The sequence below is a fragment of the Molossus molossus genome, unplaced genomic scaffold, assembly GCF_014108415.1.
Source record: "Molossus molossus isolate mMolMol1 unplaced genomic scaffold, mMolMol1.p scaffold_m16_p_10, whole genome shotgun sequence".
Taxonomy (NCBI): Eukaryota; Metazoa; Chordata; class Mammalia; order Chiroptera; family Molossidae; genus Molossus; species Molossus molossus.
Genome location: NW_023425345.1, coordinates 52,868,417 through 52,895,469, shown reverse-complemented (window position 1 = coordinate 52,895,469; position 27,053 = coordinate 52,868,417). Strand labels below are relative to the sequence as shown.

The 27,053-nt window shown below is 35.6% G+C and overlaps 1 protein-coding gene, 1 non-coding gene and 1 pseudogene across 6 annotated transcripts in view; 1 reads left to right on the top strand and 2 right to left on the bottom strand.

Annotated features, from left to right (window-relative positions):
- The window catches only part of PPFIA2 (PTPRF interacting protein alpha 2), a 437,224-nt gene extending 422,813 nt beyond the window's left edge, over positions 1–14,411 (bottom strand). For 3 of the 5 annotated variants that reach the window (XM_036251327.1, XM_036251333.1, XM_036251334.1), the window contains exons 1-2: positions 13,563–13,692; positions 9,259–9,509 (exon numbers count right to left, since the gene is read on the bottom strand). In XM_036251327.1, coding sequence (XP_036107220.1) covers positions 9,259–9,507 — 249 coding nt within the window. In that variant the 5' untranslated portion in view covers positions 9,508–9,509; positions 13,563–13,692. Of the gene's footprint in view, positions 1–9,258; positions 9,510–13,562; positions 13,818–14,379 lie in introns of those variants that run through there. The other 2 variants (XM_036251326.1, XM_036251328.1) reach the window with 2 other exon arrangements.
- Positions 14,412–23,827: 9,416 nt separating this feature from the next.
- LOC118624580 lies at positions 23,828–24,561 on the top strand (annotated as a pseudogene).
- A 1,428-nt stretch (positions 24,562–25,989) lies between these two features.
- On the bottom strand, positions 25,990–26,151 carry LOC118624909. The gene has a single exon (XR_004958562.1). It is a non-coding gene; the product is annotated as a U1 spliceosomal RNA (small nuclear RNA).
- Positions 26,152–27,053: the final 902 nt, after the last annotated feature.

The following is a 27,053-nucleotide window of genomic DNA, read 5'->3' as shown; positions in this document are numbered from 1 at the left end:
AGTTAGACTATATCTTAAGTGCCTCCTGCAAGTAAAGTTCTACACCTCACATTTTTAGCCTCCCCTCAAACAGAAAGAAAGACTCCCACTTTATTATGGATACGTAAATGAAACATTGCCTAGCATAGTAGGAGTGTGCAGAAATGTTAGCTATTGCTATTATTCATTTTAACTTTATTGTTTAACATTTAAAGACTGGGTAGATGAGGAATTGCCCACATAAAAAAAATTAGAGGAAAAAGTCAAAATGATTTAAAAACCATGACAGTTTAATGTTATAAAAGTCAAGAGAGTAGGCGTTTCCTTTTGTTTTGTTGAGAATCATAATGTCAAATTTCGCAGTGAATATTTTTAAAGATTTTTTAATTGATTTTTAGAGAGAAGGAAAGGAGAGAAACATCAATGTGAGAGCAGACCACTGATTGGCTGTCTCCTGCATGCCCCCTACCAGGGATAGAGCCTAAAAACTGGGCGTGTGTCCTGACCAGGAATCAAACCAGCCACAGTACATGGGAGGATGCCCAACCAACTGAGCCACACTGGCTAGGGCTGCAGTGAATTTTAATAAAATAAAACAACTGTGTTCATCAATTAGTTACTGGTGACTTGATGCTAAACAGCAAGTCAGAGAAAAAGCCAGACTGCATTTGCTCTAAAAGTGAATACAAGGCGAAGAAATTGAGACAGTGAAGACAGACAAGTTGGGAAATAAGTTTACAGTAAAAGAGAAGTTAGATTGGTAGCTATGCAGAGACAGCATTTTGTTTTTGTTGGTTATTACTGGTATTGTACTTGTCATCATTTTACTTTTAAGGAATAGATTTTAACATGTTACCCAAAAAGCTAGATGTGTGCGTGTGTGTGTGTGTGTGTATGTGTGAGTGTGAGTGTGTAACAGAAAGAGAGAGAGAAAAAAACTAAAGATATTAGAAACAAAAGAAAAAAATAATTGAAGGAGGAGATGAGAAGGAGGGATCAAGGATTTAGAGTGAAATTAGTCCTAAGTGGGAAAGGCAATGCTTAAGATTAGAGAACATAAATAAATAAAGACAATTTTGGGTGTAAACAAATATATAGTGGTATGTGAGAAAAAATATGTATATTGAAGGAAAACATACCTAGTAGACTAGGAAAGGAATAGTTATGGAGAATTAAGGACATTAGAATTTCAAGATAAAATAATTAATAGAACTGCTTGACACAAAGATGCAAGGGGCATGAAGAATGAAAGAGGATCAATAGATTTGAAAAAGATGCATCTGCCCAGCTGGTGTGGCTCAGTGGATTGAGGGTCCATCCCATGGACTAAGAGGTCCCTGTTCAATTGCCAGTCAGGACACATGCCCGGGTTGTGGGCTCGATCCCCAGTAGGGGACATGCAGGAGGCAGCTGATAGATTTTTCTCTCTCACATTGATGTTTCTAACTCTCTCTCTAATAAATAAATTAATTAATTAAAGATTCATCCATTGGTAGCATACAGGAATGCATTTTAAAAAGGCTGGTGATAATAGAAGTCTGATAGTAAGGGTTAAAAAGAGAGATATAAACAAAAAGAAATAAAAGATATAAATAATGAAAAACAAAAGCTGCAGGTGAATATCATTTCACTTGGCCATGAGAAAAAATAGATTTAAAAAATCACTTCATGTGTTTCAGATGGCCAAGAGACATATAAAAAAAGGTAAAAAGTCACTAATTATCAGAGAGATGTTAAATAAAATGACCATGAAGTATCACTCACACCTGCCATAATGGCTGCAATCATTAACAAATCAACAAACTGCTACTGCTGGAGAGGAAGTGAGGAAAAGAAAACCCTAGTACACTGCTGGCAGGAATACAGACTGATACAGTCACTATGCAAAACAGTATAGAGTTTCTTCAAAAAAATAAAAAATGGAACTTCCATTTGACCCAGTAATCCTACTTCTGGGACTATATCCCAAGACTCCTGAAACACCAGTCAGAAAGAATATACACATCCCTCTGTTTATAACAGTGCTATTTATGATAGCTAAGATCTGGGAACAGGCCAAGTGTCCATCAGCAGATGAGTGGATAAAAAAACTGTGGTACATTTACACAATGGAATATTATGCAACTGTAAAAAAGAATAATATCTTACCCTTTGAGGCTGCATGGAGGGACCTGGAAAATATTATGCTAAGTGAAATAAGCCAATCAGAGACAGACAAGTATCACATGATCTCACTTATATGTGGAATCTAATGAAAAAAATAAACTGACAGTCAAAATAGATTTAGAAACATGGATGCATGGAGCAGAATGACAAATCTCAGAGAAAAAGGGGGAGTGGGGAAGGGAAGAGATAAACCAAAGAACTTATGTGCATATATTCATAACCCCTGGACACAGACAATAGTACAGTGAAGGCCTGGAGACAGGGTATGGGAGCAGGGTGGAGGGGGTCAATGGGGGAAAAGGGCAAGAATATCTGTAATACTTTCAACAATAAAGATGAATTTTTAAAAAAAATTTAAGAAAATAAAATGACTACAATGAGAGGTAGCAAAAGATACAGCATCTTTCTCTTGACAGGACTAAGGGATAAAATGCTTAGTGTGGTAGTATTAGGTTTCTCTGAAATGCAAAAACTTCAATCTAGATGTTATATTCTCAGCACAATAGGAACGGAGGTTGTTTGACTTAATCAAGGAATGCATGAGAGTGGTCTTTGAGAAACTGGAAAATGTGGAAAAACTATTTTGAAGAGTGTAGTAAAGAATTTATAAAAATATAAATAAAGAAATAAATAAATAAAAGGACTTGCAAAATTTGATTAAGATTTTGGAGAGTAAGGATTTTAGTGCTTTCAATGTGTGCTAGTATTCATTATTACCCAATAAAATTGTGCAGTAAAGGTTGGCTAAGAATAATAATGATAATACCTATGGTAATAATAATAGCATCAATAGCTGCATTTAACATTTATTGAGCATGTACTATCTATGAGGCATTGAATTGATCATTTGACATGTTCCAGCTCATTTATTTCTCATAATGATCCTATAAGGCAGGTTCTATCATTATTTGAATTAACTACTTTGACCAAGGTTACTGAGCTAGTAGGTAGCAAGCCAAAATGATACGTAGATAGTGTGCCTCTAGAATAAAAGTAATTCTGTCACTCTCTGCAAGTTTCACTGAAATAGTTTTCATTTTCAAATGGAAAAATAAAAATCTGGAGACTCTGATGCTAAGTAATATAAACCAGTCAGAGAAAGGCAAATACCGTAAGATTTCACTTATATGTGGAATCTAATGAACAAAATAAACTGACTTACAAAATAGAATCAGAGGCATGGCTACATGCAACAGACTGACAGAGGTCAGAGGAGAGTGGGGAAGGGGGACTGGATGAAAGAAGGTGAAGGGATATGCTAAAGAACATATATACCTCACCCATGGACACAGACAACAGTGTCTGTGGTGATAGAGGGAAGGGGAGTGGGGGCTGGGTGGAGTTGGGCAAGAGGAGGGGGATGGGGACATCTGTGATAGTGTCGACAATAAAAATAAAGTTAAAATAAATAAATAAAATGTCAAAATATAAACATATTCCTCTTCTCCACAAGTAGTCTCTTTTAATTTAATTCCTCTTTAGAGTGTATACTAGGACATCCCGGTTTATAAAAAAAAAAATACCTCCTGACATTTTATAATGTTCAGGGTTTCTGAAGCACATACATACATCTCTTTTCAACCACTCCTAAGGAAAGCTATCATCCCTTCTTCCAATTGAGGAAACAGAGTTTCAGAGAAGTCAAGCTATGTACCAATGGGTCCTCAGCAAATAAGTGGAAGGACTCCAGCTTAAATTTAGATCTTTTGACTCAAGTTCAAAGCCTTGGCCATTCAGTCCATCACCAGTCCTTGTCTCTTTTGTCTCCTCAATATTCTCGCCATTTTTATTGTCCCTATTACATTCAAGGTTCACAATCCTATTTTAAATTGTCACATTTCACTAAAACTCTTACATTATCATGGTCAAGTTTCTCTAACATAATGATGACCCAAGTGAATCTTAGCTTAGATTCCATAGCATTATTTTAGCAATAGATGTACTGCACTTAGGTCCCGTGTTTCATCCCTCCCTGTAATTTTGCCATATAACTTTGTATTGCTTTCCACCCAAAAAGAAACTTAAAGAGCACTTGCTTGTTTCTGCTTTGCTCTTACTCCTCTGCCATGACCATGAATAATCTGGCCTATTGCAGGATTAGACACATGCATAGAGCTGAGTGACCCCAGTTGATCTAGCTAAGACCATCCACATCAGACAATGGCCAGTATAGCTAACTATGCAAACTTTATCTACCAGTGGTATACGTGAGCCCAGCCAAGACCAACCACTCCAAGTCAAGATCAGCTGAATTTCATGCACTCATATTTTTGCGTGACCACTGAGCTTTTGCACTGTCACACAGCATTATTTTAGCAATAGATAGCTAATGTATGAGTATTATGCAATCTATCCTAAATTAAACATCACAATAATATTTCTTCATTATTACCTTATCATGTCACCAGTTCACTCAAAATTCTACTGATTATCCTACAGACAAACTCCTGTCCTTAGCTGTCACCACACATATTAACAGGCCACACTCCTCCACTGCCACGATATGAAATTTCATTCCTACTGTACAACCCTTCAATAAACAAATCTGTCAGTTATTCTCTTTATTTAGTTCCTATTTAGTCTTCTTCAAGGGGAAATAAAAGGATACTGCTAGCTCATCTGTCTTTGTGAATATTAGGAACCCCAAGCCTAACCTAGAAAGCAGAGTATCGGCTGAATTTCTGTCTCCCAAATGTCCTTGAGAGCGTCCTATACAAAACTCTACTACTTCACACGGATCACCCCTGAGTTATTTCCAACCTTTTCTTAAAAATAACTCCCCAAAATCACTTTCCACATAAAAATTTCCTTATGATAGTTAATCACAATCAATATTATAACTCAAATGTTTTCAGTACTTCTGTAATCTTGTACTATATTAATTTGGATCTATTTATATATTTTTTGCTAAACAACTTTATTCCCTAGATTTTCTGGGAGCCAAATTATATAATTTTTTTTCTATTCTCATTACAAATATATGTAACCATTTAATAATACACAGAAGGCCCTCGATATATATTAAATAAGGTGATAAAAAGGAATTTTAAACTTTTATATTTTTTGCAATGGAAATCTCTCTGCCTTTAATTTTTCTTTAAATATTCTTAATAAGCATGTTAGTAATTAACAATTATTTTCCCTGATTTCAAAAATGTTAGACTGTATATTTTATCAATATTCCTAATAAATTGGTCTAATGCTCACCGAAATATGTGTGTGTGTGTGTGTGTGTGTGTGTATATATATATATATATATATATATACACACACATATATATATCAGTTTATATTTTGGCAATCTGGATTAAAAAATACAAACATTTTTATATTTAATGCTTTATAAATTAATGAATTTTGCTTATATTATTACTTACGTTATTTTCTTTAATCATCATAAACTATCCTGTGAGGTGTTCATATTAACCACTTTTTGTAGCATGGAAATACGAAGTCCTGAGTCAAGGTGATGATGGAAGGTAGAGTCACAATACAAACCAGATCTTTCTGTTTCAATTTTATTCTTCTTTGTACATCAAAACACATATACATTTAGTTCTGGTTTTACCTTAAAAACCCTTACTACTGGGACTCGACTGCTTTAAAAGAATTGTAGATGATTAACATATGTTCCTGTTCTCATGGAGCTTACAACCTAGGTTGGTAAACAGGCATCTTAATCAGATAACATAATGATAACATGGTAAATTAAGATACATGAGAAGTGGGTCGGACAAAGATATTGAGGCAGAAAATAATGGGCAGAGATAAATATGCACAAAAAAGACTGGAATAGATGAAGTTTGTGGGAACTGCAAGCAGTGAAGTATTATTTAAGCATGTATCATGACACAGTCACAGAAGTGAAAATGTTAGGTGATAGAATAACGAAGAAGTTCAAGGCCAGGTGCAGAAAATAATAAAGAGATTTGAGAATTATTTAAGAGATTAAACACTGTATGACCCAAAGAGGACTAAATTCAGAGATGAGGGAGAAAGCATCATCTAAGAGGACTCTCAGGAGTCTGGGTGAGACATTTGAGCAGATTTGGTTGAGGAGCAGAAAACAGATCGATGCCTGAGTTTGGGGCATACTGAGTCTGAGATTCTGTGGAACATTTAAATGGATCTGTGTAAGGTACAAAATTGAGTATGCAGTTTAGTAACATCAGGCCCGGAGATGTGGAATAATTTAAAATTATCAGTACTCTTTAAACACATTAACGCCCACTCACATAATGAAGAACTAAACACTATGGTTCAAACACCCTTCACATGATTAGGGCTGCTAAAATCACTGCTGCATTTGTTCCTAAGAGAATGATAGCAGAGAAAGTGACTAAAGCAAAGTGCCAAGTCATCAACCTAAATGTTTTAGGCAATTTTTATGACAATATGTCACAGAGTTTGACACTGCTTTGAAATTTCTCCCATGTTTGCTAAAATAATTTTCATTTTTATGTTATTATAGTATTCAATTTTACATGCTTCATTTCTGCCTCAAAACTCACATGTATAGTAATCATTTTCTCCTTTAAGCTAAAGGTCAAATGGAGTGCCACCAAATGGTGCAGGTACATGGCTTACAAAATATTCAGAAAGATTCAAAGATACCAATTAAAGAAGAATACTCCCCTATTACTTACAGAAAATCTATAGCCCTTAAGGTACACGTTAGGTGATTAAAAATCTACTTTAAAGAAGTGACAGGACCATCACTGTCCTAAGAACCTGTGGATTGCAAAGAGTATTCAATATTTATAATAGTAAAATACAAAATATTGAAAAAAAGTGGCAAAGTATTTGTAAAAGAGATTGAAACCATATGCATCTAAAAGTACAGGTTCATAATCCCTAGTATATAATTCCCACACTTATACACTCTATAAACTGATACTTTATTTGTAAGTGGATTACAACATTGATTGATGGCAAAACCAGACATGTACTAACATGAGACATTTCTAGTCTTTGTTTTTTTCATGCAATAGAACTATTCATAGAATTCTCTTCAGATATGAAAATATATAATTATGGGGTGCTATCCAGAATCCATCTGAAGGAGTGTTTCTTTTATACATTATATACATACAAAAAACTCAGGAAAATTTTGGACTCTAAAACACAACTAACCCCAGGAGTTTAGATAAGAGATTGACTCAAATTCAAAACTTGAAATTTTAGGTCATGTTATAAACTAGATAGTCAACAAAACCAAATTTCTAGAATTAAAATTTTTTATTCTTGTACTTTTAATAAGGGATTTATCTATACAATATCATTATGTATGAAAACATTTCCAGTTTTTTCTTTTCCCCCCAAAATATATTGTTCTAGTACTTTATATTTATAGCATCCTTATGTAATAACCACTCATTTTTGTAAAGATACAGAAAACAATTTAAAAACCCAAATTATTCCTAGAATTGCTTTGATAGAATTAGGATCCAAATTGACATCAATCAGGCTTGAATAAAATATAAAAAGATAAATGTAAAAGAGATACATGCATATTTCTACACTTAGGACCAGAGTCAACTTCCAAGAAGAGTAGGGAAAATGGGAATACATGTAGCATTTATGCAATTCAGTTATAAACTTAATTTGACTCCTGTCAAATATACTGAAAGTATGTTGAACTTGCCCCCAAATATAATACAGTCCTATGCTTCTTCAATGAAACACTTTGTCCAGAATGAGAAATGTCCCATTCTATGCTTGTCACAGAAGATAATGAATAGTACAATTGGTTCAGGAACCACACTTTAACAACAATAGCATGACCAAGTCAAATAATCCTAGTGAAGAGTAAATACAATGGTGATCATTCTAGAAATTACCTTATGAAAAACAATTCAAAGACTGAATTATCTAGCTTAAAGAATAAAATTATTGGTGAAGATATTTGAAATTACTCATTCGGTGTAATTGAACAAACCAATGTACCAACAGGTGAGAATTACTGGAAATATTATTGTATCTCAGAACAAGTCAAACTGACTGAAAATGAAAAAATGGGGACAGGAGTTATCCATATAGAGTTATGGGATTACCTAATGAGCATGTGAAAAAGGGTTCTAGGTGGTCCTTTCCATTCTGAAAGTGATCAAACTCTCAACATCACAGTGCAAATAAATAGTACAGCTGGGTTTATAATTTTTTCAACTTTGATTATATAACTTTTATATTTATGAAGACATAATATTTATAAGATATAATTTCATGGACAGAAGTCAACTCTTAAATATTTGCTGTATTATACTTAAAGCAGAGGACCAATCAAACTTGTATTTATTTGAAAAAATATTGTATTGGAAGTGATTATTTAAAATTTATTCATATTCTATGCTTTTTTCCCATACCTAAAATAAACACAATTATGCTATTCTTAAATGAGAAAATTGACTTTCATTACTAACTTTGTATATAAATAAACTGGAAATCCTTAAAATATTATATTCTTTTTCATAAAATAAGACTCTTGACAAAAATATTTTTAAAATAACTCATCTAACAATTTTAAGTTTGTGAAAATAGGGCTGAGAAATTTTGCCTTTTTCTAATTTCCAAAATAGTTTATTTAAAAAAGAAACTGGTTGAAATGTGTTTGAGTGGAGAGGGTAATACAGCAATAATTCCCAGAATTTTTAAGCAGGTGTTAGGCATTTTTAAGGAAAGACAAATAAAAATAATTAGACAGTAGACTTCCAAATTATTATCACTTCCAAAGACAGAACACACAACTGAAAATAAAAAGTACATACTTTCAAATGTCATGATTGTGTTTAAAAAGCAAGAAAGAGAAAATCAACTATTCCCATATTCTGGCGATTAGCTCAACAGGTGATTTTCTAATCCCAACAAAACATATAGATAAATTTTTCAAAAAAAAAAAAGACCAGATAGGAATTCATGCTTCACCAACATACCACAACTTTCTTTAGGCAAGGTTTTATGTGAATTATCTATGCTTAAATTTTTCTCACCAAAACATGCACATCATATATTATAAAGGGAAAAGTAATCCTAAGAATGGGAATAAAGCAAAGCTCACTTAAGTCTTAACACACTTTCAATTGCAATAAAAAAAGACAAGGCTACCAGGAAGCATACCTGGGGCAGGGCCGAATTGAGCTGTCTCTGGAGCGAATCTCTGTCATAGATGACATCCTGCAGTCTTTGCTGGGCAAGTGAAAGACTCTCTTGGGTCTCCCGAAGGGTGTCCAGAAGACGGTCCCTTTCATCTAGCATATTCACCATCAGCTGCTCAAAATGGGAGTCTGAGTCCGAGCCACTGCTTTGGGACCCCCTTTGGCTCATTGGGGTGTCCTCATTAATCGTAGGCATCACTTCACACATCATTGCTTAAGGAAAGTAAAGGGGAGGAAAATTTTAGTAAAGAGTGGTTTCCAATAATGCTGCCCAGCCCTCAACACACCAGCTAGCTCATTAGCCTCATCGTCTCTTTTTCCCTTTCTCCAATAAACTAAATATTTTGACCTCAAGGAAAAGGTTTCTTTTTTCATGATTTATCCCACCTAATTCAATTTATAGTAACATGCTAATACACTTATTAATTGATCACCTTTTTTCCCTTGCAAGTTTACAAATCCCTTATTGCTAATAACTCCATGTTACCATTAATTGTTATATTGTTAATGACAAACACACTCTCTGGCACTTAATGAGTGGGCAGTAAATTATTTTTAAATGACTCAAATAAGTCCATGAACTAATGTTCACTCTTCTATTTAGGAACATTTACACATAAGAGAGTATTTTGTTTATATAACAATCAGAGTTTACTTTTTTATTTTAACAACAAATTTTTTCATACCAGTTTAAAGCTTCTTGACTTTCCACGTCCCATTTTATTATTTTTAAATGTGTTCTCTTCCTAAATTCCTGCAGTAGTCTACACAGTAAAGTGACTGAATTAGATATATGCTTTATGAAATAGGCTGAGGCACATAAATTTGTTTAGGTTAATATACTACTAATTGCTCTAAATATTCCTTTGCTTCCTGTGAGCTACATTGTCTGGTTTTCATCCAAACAATACAAACTAACACTTTCAAATATTCTACACAACAGATGACATAAATTATATTAGCTAATGTAGTAACTTCACATCTCAGCTGCTAATCAGAAGCTCCCAGTCATGAAATAAATGAACTGCTCAGGATATTTTTTAAAATAATGTGTTAATTTGATTTAAAATAGACAACACAGACATTAGGACATACCATTGATCTATTTTGTGGCATTTTAAAAATCAGAAATTATCTCATTTTCTCTTTTATGCTCTATTTTACATTTAAAAAAGAATCAAACACATCTCAATTTCAGCTGTTGTACTGAGGCCAGGAGCTATTAATTAGAGGGCTTGGTTTTGTAAAAGGCTGATGTGGAGAAAGGCTGGTTTGGCTGTTGATCCTGGAGCATTCTTTGGTTTTAAAATGCAAGGTCAATTCATTTTTCTGCCTACATATCCCTGTCCTTGGGGAAAATGTTTATGGTGATATTTTCAAATAAAATGTCAAGACTTAACAGCTCAATAGTTAATCGCTTTTTATGTAATTCTTTGTATAAATTTAGTTATTGAGGAGAGAGATTTAATGACCTGTGAATGATTTGGTCAGGGCTTACTGAAAACTAGGAGAAACTTTCAGAAACATAAGAGGAAAGTATTTTTGTGACTGATACCCTATGTAAACAAATTAAGCAGGTGACTTTTAGAATAAGTCAAGATAATGCTTTGAATTGTTGCTCATCATTCAAAACAGTGGGGTACATGAAGGTAAGAATTTGACTTGTTCAATTTCTTCTTCACCCTGAACTAAATAACAGGGTAGATACAGAGGACATATTAATGCACACGTGTGCACGCGCGCACACACACACACACACACACATATTGTAACTACCTTTAAATATTTAATGATGAAAATATATTTTTTCAATTTGAATTATATTTGAACACTATTACAAAAAAAAAAACAGCAAAAAAAGAGACTCTTCAAACTGCTACAAATTTTCTGTACATCGATTGAAAACAAATTGCAAAACAGAAAAGTGTTCCAACACATTTGAATATTTAAAACAATTAGCACACTTGCCATGCATGAAATACACACAATGAACAGCTGTGTCATTCTGAGAAATCATTACCAGGAGCCAATGTGTTGTGTGTTTTTGTTTGTTTGTTTGTTTGTTTGTTTTTGACATTTAAGGTTACAACAAAATACTGGAAAAGGAAATGGTAGCATTGTGACAATTTATGGCAGAACACTTGCAAGGTTTAAATTTTAGGGTTATTTAAACATTATTAAATCTGTATTTTAAATTATATCCTTCATGAAAGAAAGTCATTAGCCCATCTTCACTTGGAATTACTTATAACAACTTTAAATTCCAAGGAAACATATAACTTCAATGATTACCTTCATTATAATTTTCTTCTAATATACTACCCTAATTCTACAAAGGCTTGTCGTCATGCTCTTAGATCAGTATAAAAGCTAGTCTTTGATTTAATCCAAAGATGCTATGATAAGAAGCACCTTAGGGATTTAGGAAGTCTATTAAATCTACCCTCAAGAGAACTCTGTTCAATTTCACTCCTGTAGCATGTAACCCAGGGCAAGTCACTTCACCTGTCAAAACTTTAGTTTTCTCTTCTGTAAAGTAGGATTAATAATCCATGCTTTTAAAAATAAAACACAAGCCTGTTCTAGGGTTCTGATAGTACATCCGACTGAGATTATACAGTACAATAGTAAAGAGGTGTCACAATTTCAAGTATTTATTTCTATTATAAAGTGACACAACATTCATCTTTCCAGAAAGAATCTATTTCTTTTATGATTCATTCTGCTTTCATGCCTAAAGGTTTAATTCCAGTGAACTCTTCACATCCAATTTAAAAAAATCAAACTGTGCAAAAGTTACTTAGGAAATAAGATGAATACATGCTGCTTTTCTTCACCAATAGTCAACCCAAATAAGTAAATGTGAACTCTTCTCAACAAAACTAGGGAAAATATTTCTACAAAAAATAAGGCCACTTCAATGAATGACCTTAACTTCTTAAAATAGAACTCAGATTCTGTCTAATATAAATTACAAAATACTTGCATAATCCTTAAAATATAAAGTAATATATTTCTTAAATGCACATTTTAGGTATTAAAATCTATTTAAAAATCTATATTCAGTGTAAGAGTTAAACACTTCTTATAGACCCGATGACACTTGAAGCGACTTGAACGGTCCAGAAGGCTATGATCATTCAACCTCTAGTATATTTCATCCTCATATACCACTTTTAACTTTTATAATCATTTTCAAAATTAAAATTACCTTGAATAGCATAATTCCTGAAAAACGAGGAAGGGATTACAAATAGTTAGCTTTCATGTTTGCCTTTCATCTCCTCCTCTCCCAAATCAATTGGATACATGAATTACATTATCCTCTTCTAGATGTTTATGCTTTGTTCATTAAATTTTATTTTAAAAGGAAAAAAACAATAATAATAAACTCGGTTGGTTTAATTATCCCAGTGCTTAAAATTAGCTTGAATAATTTTATACAAGGAAAACCAACTCCCTTATTCTTAGCACATAACCTTGACTGTCTTCTAAATCTCTCGGATTTCAAAATAAAAGTTTGGATGCCCACTGGAGTCATTACCCAAAAGGTTTCAAGAACCAATGTGTTTCTGAGCACTATATACCCTTAAAGCAGTACCTATTCAGATATAATAGTGCTGCAAAAGGCTTTTTTTCCGTCAGTGAATCACTTTCTGTCAGGCAGATCACTAGGATTTGGACCCTAGTAGAGGCAAAGATGAAATTATTTTTGGTAGTTAGTTTCTTTTGCAAAGATTTGGTTTCAAGAAGTAACCCACCTCCATCTCTGTCAAGCCACAAAAAAGTAATTCAGTGAGAGAAATCCTAGCCATTGTCTGATTACATTACATGAATATTCCTCCTCCTATTTAACTCTTTGAAATCCCCTGTCCTCGGGAAACAGTATTATCATCTCTAAGGGAAGCATTTTGCACTTTCTCCACTCCAGCGCTTTTACAGATGGCCAAAGGGCCAGCTCACCCCACATGGCTGGACAGTTATCTCTCGGCCACACCCCCCACCCCCCCATGAAGAAGTTGACTTCATAATTTCCACACTTAAAATTCTTCATTCTGCCCAACAGGAGAGAACCAAGTAGGGAGGAGGTAGAGCAATTGGAGGAGGGATAGGAGCATGGTGGAAAGCAAAAGGTACAGAGCAGTAATTGGCAAGGAGGAATTTGCATCTAATCTTCCCTGGGGGCGGGGTGGGGCCGGGGGTAAAAAAAAAAAAAAAAAATTAAAGCGGTAGGGAAACCACGTAACTCAAATTCGGTTTTTGTACCTAATGCCAGTAATTTCGGGTCCTGCTTCTTCAATTGATCAATGACAACCGCAGTCTCCGGCTCCGCGCGAAGGGAGGCTCACGCCCGGCGCTCCTGGACCATTTCCCTAGCAACGGGAGGAGAAAGGCAGCTCAGCCACCCGCGAGCCCCGGCGCCCTCCCGGAACGTGCCCCGGCTCGGAGGGCTGGCAGCCGCTCCGCATCTTCCCGCGGCTCCGTCAGCAGCCAAAAGGAGAAGCGTCCATCGGAAAAATGGCATATTACAAATTTTGCTTTGGGAAGCAGAGCTCGGTTCAGACCATTGTCAAAGGGAGGAGAGGGGGAGGCGGCTCTTAAAGCAGCAGCATCCCCTTTGCCGGAGCCTCCGCAGCTCCCCGCGTGTAGCTGGAGACCCGGGGCAGGGAGCTGGGAACCGGGGGCTGGGTGTGACTTGGAGAAACTTAACCTAGCGGCGCTGCTCCCCCTTCAAGTCCGGGCCACCCGGAGGGTATCTCCCCAAACGTGAGCTTTGGGAAAAGGCATGAAGAGTATCTGGAAGGGATGTTCTCCACCTCGTCCCCCGCCCGGAGCCCCTCCGGAGTTCCTGGCCCATGCCGGAGAAGTCGGAAAGCTAAAGGGCTGCGAGTCCCCAGGGATGCGAGAAGCAGGACAGGTCCCCTCCTAACCCCCAGCCTATTTCCGCGCTCCGGTGTCTCATTTCACTTAAAAGGGCGCTTCTCCTCGGGAAAGGCGAGCAGGCAATCCCCCCACGCCCAGTTTCTCCTCCCAGCCTCTTTGCAAGCCTCCTCGCCTGCAGCAGTGGGCCGGGAGAACCAACCTGCTGGGAGCCGGTTTGGAGGCTACATCTTCCCTCCTCACTTGCCTCGTGCTGTTGCTGCCGCCGCTCCTCCTCCTCCGTCTCTCCCCCCTCCTCCTCCTTGGCAGCCGCCACCTCCTCTTCCTCTGGAACAAGGGCTTCCCCTGGAAGCTGCTGCAGTGGTTTCCACCGGCCCTTAAATAAATTCTGAAGTAATCACGTCTTTGCTCTCTCCTCCTCACGCACACGCGCTCGCGGATACACACGACTGCCCCGAAGCCGCGGCCGGGCTGCTGGGGCTCGCGCTGGTCCCAGTGCCCCCGGCGCAGGCAGGAGCTAGGGGCCGGCAGGTGTGGGAAGGGGATAGGTTCGTCCTCGCCCGAGCGTCCCCCACCCAATGGTCTTTGCAGGAAACCGTGTATCGGCCCGCGCTGCTGGGGAGGGGAATGGGCTTGGGCACCTTCTGGCTCTCTGGCCTCCTGTGCTTGTCATTTCTTTCAGCAGTTTCCTTCTCCCAGGACTAGGGAATGATAGTCATGGTTGTAAAGAATTGAGTCAATCCGGGGTGTGGCGGCATCTGTTACTTCTCGGTACCTCTCCAGCTCTTCATTCATTGCTTTGGCATGAGCATTGTGCGTTAAGTACTTACTCCCTGACCTAGTAAAATTCAGCTTTGAGCAAAGTCTGGTCTCCATAGAGTTCTAGTTCCCCGACACATCCTTTTACCTATTCTCCTTTCCTTCTTCATTCACACAAACCCATCCTATCAGGAACAAGAAGGAAGCCAAAGACAAAACCACCAGTACCTCCTTTCAGCAAAAAAGCAAACGTTTCAGTATGGGAAATTCACATATCTTAGTTATAGTGAAAAGAAAGAGGTCATGCAGAAGGGAAATGGGAGAAGGGTTAAACATTAGGAATAATTTGGGGGGTAGTGTAAGTACCTTCCGGACATAGTACAAGAAATCCAAAAGGCATGTTTTACTTTTGTTCAAAGCAAAGAGTCCCAAGCTAACAAGAAATAGCATTCAAATACCAGCTTCCTTAGGTTAAGTACTTCAAGAAACAGATCTTTCATTTTGAGGCTAGCATTTAATTTATTTAGTGACTCCACAGTGAAATGTGAAGTCAAGTATATATGTTTACTCTCTTCTCTTCTAGATTGTTATTCAAATCCTGCATCACAAGAAAACTGTGTAGGAATTAAGTATAAGGATGATATGAAGATTCATTAGATGTCAATGGGAATACTTTCTCAAATATAATGTACATATAGATCATTAATGGATCTTGTTAAACTGTAAATTCTGATTCACTAGGATATTGGTGGACCCTGAGTTTCTGCATTTCTAACAACTCCCAAATGGGAACCACACTTTGAGTAGCAAAGATCTAAACCACCCAATCAACTCTTCACTGTGGCTTAAATACTCTTAACCATAAGAAGCCATTAACTCACAATGCAGCCCAGTCTATTTTAAAATAGACGATTATATAATAGCTTCATTATATTAATCAGATATCAATACTCATATCTGGAATTCCCTAGAAGACATAAAATGTCCTTATATATGACAGACCTTCACATTTTTAAAGATGGTTAATATGACTCTTTGTCCAAGGATTTCTTCCTATTTAAATCTTAGTTCTAATTTTCTTGATAATTAGCATTTGGCAAATATGGGCTCAGATGTTCCTACCATTTCCAACAAAAGTCTTGATTTGCCTGATTCTCATTCACATACCAAATAAACATTTTAATTGTAAGTATAATCCCCACACATTCAGTGGACACAACAGAGTTGAAAGTCTACCCCATAGTTAATATCACAGAAAGGAAGGATTTGATAAAGGATGGCAGAAAATGATAATGGTGGAGTAAAGGATATCTTATTAAGAAGATACAGTCTTCATGGTTTGCTCTCCGCTTAGAAACTGTATATTTAAATGTTATCATTCTCAACACCACGGCCAGGAGTATAAATAACATTTTCTATCAAACTGAGAGGCACTATTAAGCAATTTTTCAGAAAGCATCAGGTAAACGAATTCACATGAGAAGACTCACTTCCTGCACCAGTTATTAAAGTTTAGTGACTTAGCATGCAAGAGAATGTCTGAAAAGCTTGTTACAATACAGATCTCTAGGCCTGTCACCACAGTTTCATATTCAGTGGGTCTGTGGTATGATCAGAGATTTGTGCATTCTTAGTAAATTCCTAAGTAATGCCAATAACATTGCTAGGTCAGAAATCCCACTTTGGAACCACTGTTTAAATTAATCTGAACAAGAAATGTTTCTTGTTCAGTACAATAAGTACTTATTCTACAGAACAAGAAAAATAACTCATAAATATTTTGCACTCAAGGCAAAAATCTCTTGTACAAATATAAAACCAATTATTATGCTGAGGTTTTCATTTGCTCTGATAACCTCAGCATAATAATCAGATGATAACCTTAGCTAAGAATCAATGAGTAAGATGAAATAGCTTATCTCCTAAATAGTTAAGTAGGTTTAGGCAGAGGTAGCAAAAGCCCCCTCTTTCATTAGTCTTAGTGCCTAACATCAATGAAATGATTTAGTCTGTAGAGACTTGCAATATTGCCAGCCATACTTACTAATGCTTCTACTGCACATTTTATTTCAAATGTGAGTGTTTTTGTCTCTGTACTCTTTTAAGTGGTAAATGTCACACAACCACTCTTATTTTTACTATGATGGTTAGTCTTTCCATCTCTTTAGATGTTCTGAATATTGCATGTTCTATTAGTAATAAAATGATAGCAATAATAATAAAAAGCACTTGTTTTATTTAAATCAAGGGTAGTTTTGCTTGTAAAGATAAAGTTTACTTAAATCAAGCACCAAAGAAAATGGGTAATTAAACATGGGCCATGACAATAAAAAATATTTAGTAAATGGTAGCAATTTGTCTTTTAAGTGCAAGGGTAATTTTTCATGCAAAATGAAAGCAAGTATTAGGTTGTACCAGACATGTTGGTATCAATATCACCTCATTATATAGTTACCCATTTATGAAACTATTTTGTCTATATTCAGAATAGTTTATAGTAACACTAAAACAATTAAATGAATTTTCTTTTTTTTAACAATTTTTTTATTGATTTTTAGAGAGAGAGGTAGGGAGAGGGAGAGAGAGATAGAAACATCGATGAGAGAGAACATCGATTGGCCGCTTCCTGCATGTCCCCCACTGGGGATCTGCACATATGCTTACTGTTGAATTAAAATTTTAAGATGGATTTTAATAGATTATAGAAGTAGCTCCCATGATACATTTTACCTAAAGTTCTGTGGGAACATGAATTTTATTTTCATTGAACAATAAGGCCATGCAAAATATTATTACACTGTTTATTTATAATAGGCAACAAACAACCTCAAATATATAATGAATTGAATCCAACTGAAGTTTGTTTTTCACTCTCTCAATATTCCAAAATGAGAGTTGGTTAGTGGGCTACTTTCTTCCACACAGCAATTTAGGCTTTTTTCTTGTCTGATCCCTGCCATCTATCTCTTGAGTTTTCTATGCTGATGGGGGGGGGGGGGGGGAGAGAGAAAGAGAGAGAGAGAGAGAGAGAGAGAGAGAGAGAGAGAGAAGCTGGAGGAAACACACCTATTTCTAAAAATCTTTGGCCTAAAAGTGACACAACTTTTCTCACGTTTTAGTGATGAAAACAACTCACAGGACAATATCCAATTTCCAAGAGAGGCTTGGAAAGTAGTCCAGCTTTAAGGCTGGAAAACAAAGTTTTGCTAAAAACTTAGCCAGTTTCTCCCATATAGTGCTTGTGAAAGTGATAATAGAAATCAAAGGTATGTAAATAATATGTTATGTTTAAATTTTGTATTTTGCATACATTTTAAAAATAGATTAAATGCAATGAATTGAAATCAATGATCATACAATTTATAATCAATTCAATCACAAAGAGTGAGCATTATTTATTATGTGGGTTTTATGTTTTTTTTGTTCTTTATGCTGCACATTACTCTTCTTACTTGTCTAAACAAGCAAACTACAAAATGTGAAAGCTATACTAAGCACATACTTGCTGACTCTGTGTCTCCACATAAATGTATAAGTATCAATTCTCTCAAGATAAATTGTTGTGCAAGGTTACATTAATCAACCTTTATCTGTGCATTTATAAGGGATTACTGTAAAATGTAGCAATTTGACAAATAGTCACTGAGATTTCAACTCATAACTAAGAATATCTTAGTGTTATAGAAGAGCAAAAACTGTTAGTTATTTTTTGAAGTCAGGTGTGATAAGAAAAGACAAGTTTCAGAGAATTTTTTTTTGCATTACTCAATGCTATTGAACATCGATCTAAGAGAAATACAAGGGCACTAAAAATAAATTAAAATAGTGATGCCATTTGAAATAACTTTTTATTATTTTTAAAGAAAAAAGTAATATTTCATAGCAAAAAAAATTATTTTCAGCCCTATGAGATAAAATATTAAGGGGGAAAAATATTCTAATTATGTTCTCCTATTGTTTTTACCTAGAGAGGAGATTTATTCTAACATAAATCTTCATAATAAAGGTTTTCATTTTTGCCCTTGCTCCAATTCAGGCAACCTAGCTTTGTAATTAAAGAATCATAAATTATTATGTTGAGATTTCTAATCTAATTCCATTCTTATGATGAGTAAAATAAAAGTCAGTAGTATTAACACCTGGGTATTTCAATTGAGGTACTGAAGAAACTAGGCAGGTATTTTTTAACTTCTATCAAATATAAATCTTCCAGAATTTGATTCAGAATTATTAATGATTACCTAATTACTTTGATCATTGACATCACTGATACCAATCCAATATTTCTTTGTCAATTGTCAACACAAATGAAGTGGGTGAAGTTGAGATAAGTGAGTACTGCTATTCTTCAGCTAAGAACTCATTGGGGAAGACAGTCACCAACATAAAAATAGGCTTTTCCTTAGTGTTCACCATTCAATGACATGTAAGCAGTCATGGACAATAAATTAAACCATAAAAATAACTGATATGGATAATCCTTACTGGACATAGTTTAAAAGATTCATAGAGCAATGACGAATACAAATGTATGCTTTAGAAAGACTATGAATAGGAGACAGCATCTTCAATATTAAATTAATAAGAATTCCTAGACAGTCAATATTATGTAGAAAACTCTCTTCAAATGACTGTTATATATAATGTCTTTAGTAACTGGCACAGACTTAAATGGGGGTGGGCCTGAGTTTATATCTCATGACTACTGAGGAGGCAGATGGGGAAGGGAAGTCAAGACCAAATGGAAAATAGCAAGTGTCTTTGAACGTATTAATGGAGTAAAAAAATGATTTCAAAACTTAGTAGCTTAAAGCAACAGTCTTTTTCTTATTTATTATATTATTAGTGGTCGAGAATTTAATAATAGCTTGCCTAGGTAGTTCTGGCTTAGAATCTCACACGTAGTTGCTAAAAGCCACTTTTAGCAAATATAATCAGCTACAACAGCCTACCTTTGTGAAATGCAGATTTTTTTTATTAAAAAATTAAATTATATTCAATGATTAAGTTTATAGTTAATTTATATATTTTAAGAATATATAAGTACCTGGTAAGCAAAATGTTTGTTAGACATGGACAGAATTATAGGAATTAAGTACAAGATAAGTAGTTGGAAAGCAGATCATGTGCGTGTCAAACACAGAGGGAGATGGATAGATCACAGATGCCTCATATTCATGAGACACCTGGCTACTATGTATTTATAATATATAAATGTATCTAAAAATAAACATATAAGAGCCTGTAAGTGTTCAGGTAACACTATATAAGGAAAATTATCACTGGCTGGAGTGGCTCAGTTGGTTGAGTGTCATCCTCTTCACACAAAGGTTGTCGGTTTGATTCCCAGTCTGGGTTGTGAGTCAGGCACATCCAAAAGACAACAGATCAATGATTTCTCTTTCTCTCCCTCTCTTGTCTCTTCTCTCCCTTTCTCTCTCTAAGCATGTCTGCAGGTAAATATTAAAAAAAAGAAAAATGATCATTCATGAAGTCTTTTTTTGACCATCCATTGGTGACCTCAATTATAACTTTATGTCCTCCACTAAGTAACACAAATGAAGGCCATGACTGTTCATTAGCTAACTGGAGAGCTACATCTATTGACCAGGTGTATTTGTTCCTGCATCTCTCTAGTAGAAAATGTGTGTTATTGCCTAAGAGTGTCTTCTGCCTATTGATCTCTAGCGCAAACTTCAGTGTGGCCCTTGTAGCCACACCATCATTGTGGACGGTGGGTGTGACAGAGGAACAGGACCTGTGAACACTGCATGCCCCAGGATTCAGAGGGTGGTGTCCTTCCTCACTGGACCTTATCATATGTGTGTTAATTACCCTATCTCTTTTTCCTTGCTTCTTTGTGTTTTCAATAGACTTGATGAAATGTGTGGTTTGAGTATTTTAATTTGTTCTGTGAGCTGTTCTTTTTTATGACTTCTGGTAGAGCTTGCTGATAATATATTTGGAGGCCACCACTGTATCAAGGTGATGTCCCATATGACACTTTATCTTGAGAAGTGAAGAGGCAAACTGTGTTCTTTATAACCTCAAATATTTCCCTTTGTTATCTCCATGGGTTGACCCCCAAACAAAACAAACAAACACACACAAAAAAAAACTGATACTAACCAACCAGATGCCCACCAACTGGATGCCCCCTGGAATCTATGAATTTCCATTCAGCCACAGAACCTAAAATAACCTCACAGAAGTGTAAGTTATGTCAGACAACTATCACGAAATGGTGCCAAACTGCAACCAGGTCCTGATTAGATTTGTGTAGGAGAACCAGAAGCTGGACTCCTGGCAAGCTGGCAATAAAGGTTCATTACAGTCCTTTGATTAATCTTGAAATTATTCAAACCTGCATATTTTGTAATTAAGTTTATTTTAGTAAACATTTTCCCATAGTTAGTGAATATTCATTGCAGTATATATCTGTGTTGTACTTTCTTTTCATTTACTTCCCTATCAATTTTAGAATTTGGGGGTTATAAAATTGGTCTTTGGGTATTGAAAATTATTTTACAATTTATACATTTGTAAATAACATCTTTACTTATAATTCTAGATGTATGAATCATCAAGGAATCAGCTGTGTAAGGGGTCAGGAGTAACACGGTGTGATAAGAGATATAAGGCTTTGGGAGCACAGAAATAATCACCTAATCTATTTATAGGACATTAGAGCTGAGGATGAGAAGAGTTTACTAGGTAAATCTATGAATAAATGGTGTGAAATTGCAACAGCAACAGCAAATAAACAGGGACAGATAAACTGTAGCTTCCATGGACCAGGGGATGTTGTACATTTGGCTACTGTGTATAGATGAAGGAGACTTAGACTGGAATAAGAGAATGAAAATCTAAGGCCATACACTAAGGATATGTAGCCTAGCCGATGTGGCTCTGTTGGATGAGCATTGTCCTGTTCATAGAAATGTTGCCAGTTCAATTCCCACTCGGCACAGTTTCAGTTTCTGGTTGGGGCATGTACTGAAGGTAACTGATTGATGTTTCTCTTTCACATCGATGTCTCTCTCCCTCACTTTCTCTCTCTCTAAAATCAATTTTAAAAATGTACTACAAAAGAAAAATAAAGAACATGTAAATCTTGTTAAAGAGTTTAAAATTTATCCTGAGAGTAATAGAAAGCCTAGAAAAATTTTAAATCAAGGAAATGCCACAAATTTATAACATATTTTAGAATGGATAGGATAAACATTGGGGAATGAGAAAGTTACAAGTAAGATATGAAGATTGAAATACACACCAATGGACTATGAAATAGGCAGGTGTATGTTAAAGTTTAAGCAAGATGAAGTCCGTTTTGATCATGTTGACTTTTATTATTTGACTGTGAGCTATCCACTTAAAGGTTTTCAAAAGGAGTTGTTAATGCTAATCTACACAATGAGAAATCTGGGCTGATTAAATGTTTGGAAGTCATTGGTGGCATTTGAAACCATGGAAATAAACATTGACAAAGAAGAAAGTGTGGAATTAGATGGGATGAGGGCAAAATTACATAATCTCAATGCTAAGAAATGGTTCTAACAAGGGAGGGAAATTAGGAGGTATATGTCACAGATACCAAGGAAAGAGAACAAACATTGCAAGAATGGGGGAGGGGAAGGTGACCACTGTCAAATACTCCTGAAAAATCAAGTAAGATGAAAAATGGAAAGTATCCTGTGGATTTAGCAAAAATATTATCAGAATCTTTGGCAGCGTTACACAGAAATGTTAATTACAGAAGACAAATCACACAGACTTAAGGAACCTAGATGTTGAAAAAGTGGCTGTCCAAGAAATGAGGCTCTAATGGTGTGAAAAAGATGGAAGGAAAATGAAAAGAGATAATAAGAGTTCTTGTCTTGGAAGTCAATAGCATTCCAAGTGGTCATTAGGTGGAACTTAATAAATTCCAGAGTCCCCTGAAATTATATGCAAAATTTATATGCATATGAATATGAGCATTTCTTTAAGATATTTATAGTATGAGGTTCTTAAGTCGGAGATCAAAATATTATTAATGAGAGCTCTATATAATATATTAGATACCCATTAGTATTATACACTATATGTACAATCTTTATGACTTGTATAGACCTGAATTTATATATGAGGACACCATATTATTGTGATTGGTTTTATTTAGAACAGGAAAGCAAGTCTTATTACTTTATTATAATGCATACTGTGGTATATTTTATTACAGTTTACTATTATACACAATAGTTTCTGAAGAAGATGATAAATTCCCACCTGTGGTAATACTAATTGAACTACCTTCTGTAGGAGGGGTAAGTGCCCTTTCTGTATTGACATAGACTGGGTCATGTGACTTTTCTTTGTTCACGGGATGTGAGCAGAAGGGGCCATGTCATGACCTAATAGAAATGTGGATGTCATCACAACTTTGCCATGGCCTTTTTCTCTGCCACAAATCCAAGATAGTTGCTATTCCGTCAGCCTTTCTAATATATAGTCATCAAAATCAGATCTTGCCTAATATGTTCACGTCACTATTTTTTAAAATAGTGTTGCCATTTTCAGCCATTCCTTCTTTTCCACTCTATGCAAAAGAAGAACTGCATTAAGAATTTTATTTTTTTTAAACAGAACATGTATATATTGGGTGATGAAAGTATATTACTTAATATGAACCCTGTAAAAAGAAAAATGAGGCTGTACTCCTAGGGGCCTTAAGGAATAAAAAAGGCAAAAATCACAATGGAAAGATTCTGCACATGGAAACTCAGGTGCTCACAGAGGCCTGGAGGTCCTGAGCCTGTGGACCACTCCAAAGAGCTCTTTAAGTTTCCCCACTACATGACAGCTGACTTCCTTCAGAATACTTTTGTCATATGAAGTTGAACAAGTTGAATATGTCTAATTCCTTCATTAATGTCCAAGGAGATAGACTGGGATTGCCATTGCTGAGGCAAATTCGAGAACCCGTCGAAAAGAACAAAAGCAACAAGAAGCTAATTTTAAAAATAGGCAAAAGAGTTTAAAAGAAGAACAAAAAAGATGTTACATTGGATTGAAGACTGCACTAGGCTGTGAAAACAAAGGGTTTGCTTTGCTCCAGAAGATGGGATATAAAAGTGGTCAGGCCCTTGGCCAGAGTAGAGATGTATTGTTGAATTAATTCCTCTCAACACCAAAACAGGAAAAAGTGGCATTGGTCCTAAGGCATTATTGAAATGGAAAACAGAGGAAACATTAGAAAGCTACAAAAGAAAGATTCACATGAAAAACCAAGATAAAGAAAAAGTTGCAGAACAGTTCCAAATGTGACTTAAAAATAAGCAAGATGAAATGAAGCTAGAAGATCTTTGGAGAAGCCAGTGAGCCTATCAACAGTTGGATACTCAGAAGAATATTCAGGTTCCCAGGGAGGCTGGGTACTGGCTGAGGCTTAAAAGGGAGACTGAAGAAAAGGAAGAGGAAGAAAAAGAACATGCTGAAGATGAATATCAGAGTGAAAATTTAAGTGTACTGGACAAATTACAAATATTGGCTGTTGTTTAAGAGGAGAACATCTGTATTCTATTTGGTGTGGAACAGCCTATGAAGATAAAGAAGGCCAGGACCCACTTCTGCAGATCATGACTAAGATTATTCTCAACAAAGTAGAAACTTGGAAAATGCTGTTGTTTTCTAGGCAGTTAAGCAGTTAGAATTTCTCAAATTTTTATGCCAATTTTTTTTTATGTTTTGTTCCTTTTGTACTTTAGAAATACTTTGTACTTTAGAATATAATTGTCACTGACTTCAATAAATTAATGGAATGCCGTTTCAGAACACAAGTATTAGAGACATGAGCCATCACAATTTATGACTCTATTGTGATGCTTATGCAGTTTAAGGACACCAACAGGTAACTCTCTTATTCCCCTCTTCACTTCAGAACAAATTGAAAAATAAGACACGTGGTTCAGATATCAAAATATCAGCTTTATAGTGAGGTCAAGGCCTGGAGTGGGGTGGGAGCTGGGTAGAGGAGGAAAAGAGGGGAACATGGAGAACATCTGTAATACTCTCAACAATAAAAATACATTTAAAAAAATATCACAACAAACTTTAGCATGAAAAAGTAAAGGTATACTCCAGTATAATTTTGTACAAATTAAACAGCATTGTTGTCAAAGAAGGTAGATGTGAATTTGGTTTTAAATGTTCTTTATGAGTTACATTAAGAGTAAAAAGCATGAGTAAATGGCTTGAACAAATATACACAATTTATTTGGGCATGAGGGAAGTGGGAAAGAGTTAAGGGTTGAGAAGAATCATCTGACTACAGAGATGTCCTAGGTACAGAGAAGTAAGACATCTAAATAGTTAGACGTGAGATTAACTTGCTCAAATAGGTGATGCTAAAATTTTCTCTGGTGAAGAAAGTAAAGACCAAAAACAGCATTATGCTAATTGCATATGGAAATAAATAACAGGAAAAGAAGGAATGAAGTAAAACATCTGTTATGTACCTGTTACTTTGAGTTACTGAGCTTCAACTATACCTAACTATGAGATATTTTCATTTATTTTTTTCAATCCTCACTCGATATTTTTTCATTGAATTTTCATTGTTTCAGATAGAGTGGGAGGAAGGGAGGGAGGGAGAGAGAGAGAGAAACATCAATGTGAGAGAGACACATCAATTGGCTGCTCCCCCCATGACCCCAACCAGGGCCAGGGATTGAACCGCAACCTAGGTATATGCCCTTGACCAGAATCAAACCCAAGACTCTTTGGTCCTCGGACCAATGCTCTAAGCACAAAGCCAAACCAGCCAGGGCTCACTATGAGATATTTTAAAACTAAAAAAAATAATTATGATGTCATGAATAATGATCAAATAAACATGTAGACAGAGTAATATCAAAATATATCTCTTTGTATGTTTCTCCTTCATCTGCAGACAAAACTATATTTCTTTTCTTTTTATCCATAACTCCTCTAAGTGTACATTTTCTTTGTGTGATGCATCCTCCCAGTAACGAAGGCTTATTATTTATTTATTTATTTATTTATTTATTTTTGCCAGGAAATAGCACCAATGTGGTCCCCCACTACAACAAATTATGCAGTCGAGTTTCCCACATTTGGGGAAATCGCAGAGGTCTACATCCAGAATGAAATGGGTGAGCCTCGCCCTGGGAAAACCACTTCCGTAATCATGCTATCTCCCCTACCAGGTAAGTATGAGGCTCATCATGTTGGAATCTCCATTTCATTCATCCTAAGTTGTGACCTTAATTTAGTATGATACTGAGATTTGTTTAATTTAACCACAAAATATTTTCAGTTTTTCTTTCTTTCTCCCATTGTGACTCAATATTTTATGTAACATTATTGTAGAAGTTATTTCACTGAGCTTTTTAAATAATCTTAAAGAAGTTCAGCAAGAATAAGAGAAAGTCAGGATATAAAGAAAGTCTTGGGGCAAAATAAACGGACAGGGAGTTGTACTAGGGAGTTGCAGTGGTAAATTATACGTAAATATTTCAGCAAGCAGAGCATTCGAATCCTTGTCCACACATAATAGGCGAGAATCCAGCAGATGAGTAGGGGTGAACGGAATGCTTGGAAGCACGCAAGGTTGATTCGGATATGGACAGAAGCAGAACTTCAGCTCGTGGGAACTTGCAAGAGCAAACAAGGACACCTGCCCGAAGTAAGGAAATAAAATGTATTATTAAAAGTATTAATTAAGCAGATTGCCTGGTTTCAAATGTATCATAGGCTAGGTGACCTTAGGCAAATTATTTAAATTTTCTATATTTCCCATTTCATTGTGTGTAAAATAGGGATAAAATAGTACCTACATCACAGAATTAAAAGAGATCATTTATAAACAGAGCTAAATAAATGCCAGCTATTATTAGAATCAGTAATTTCAGACCTGAGAAACCAGGCAAAATCTAGTACTGTATTTTCAAATGAGATAAAAATTAGAGGTCACAGTAGATCAAATTTGTTTAAGCAGATGAAAGTCAGGGATGGTCTTGATAGATAAGCATACTTTGATTTTCTCTCTTAATTCTGAGGTTTCATCTAGAGAATATATAATTAAATTATATAAAATTTGTTAACATTTTTTCCATC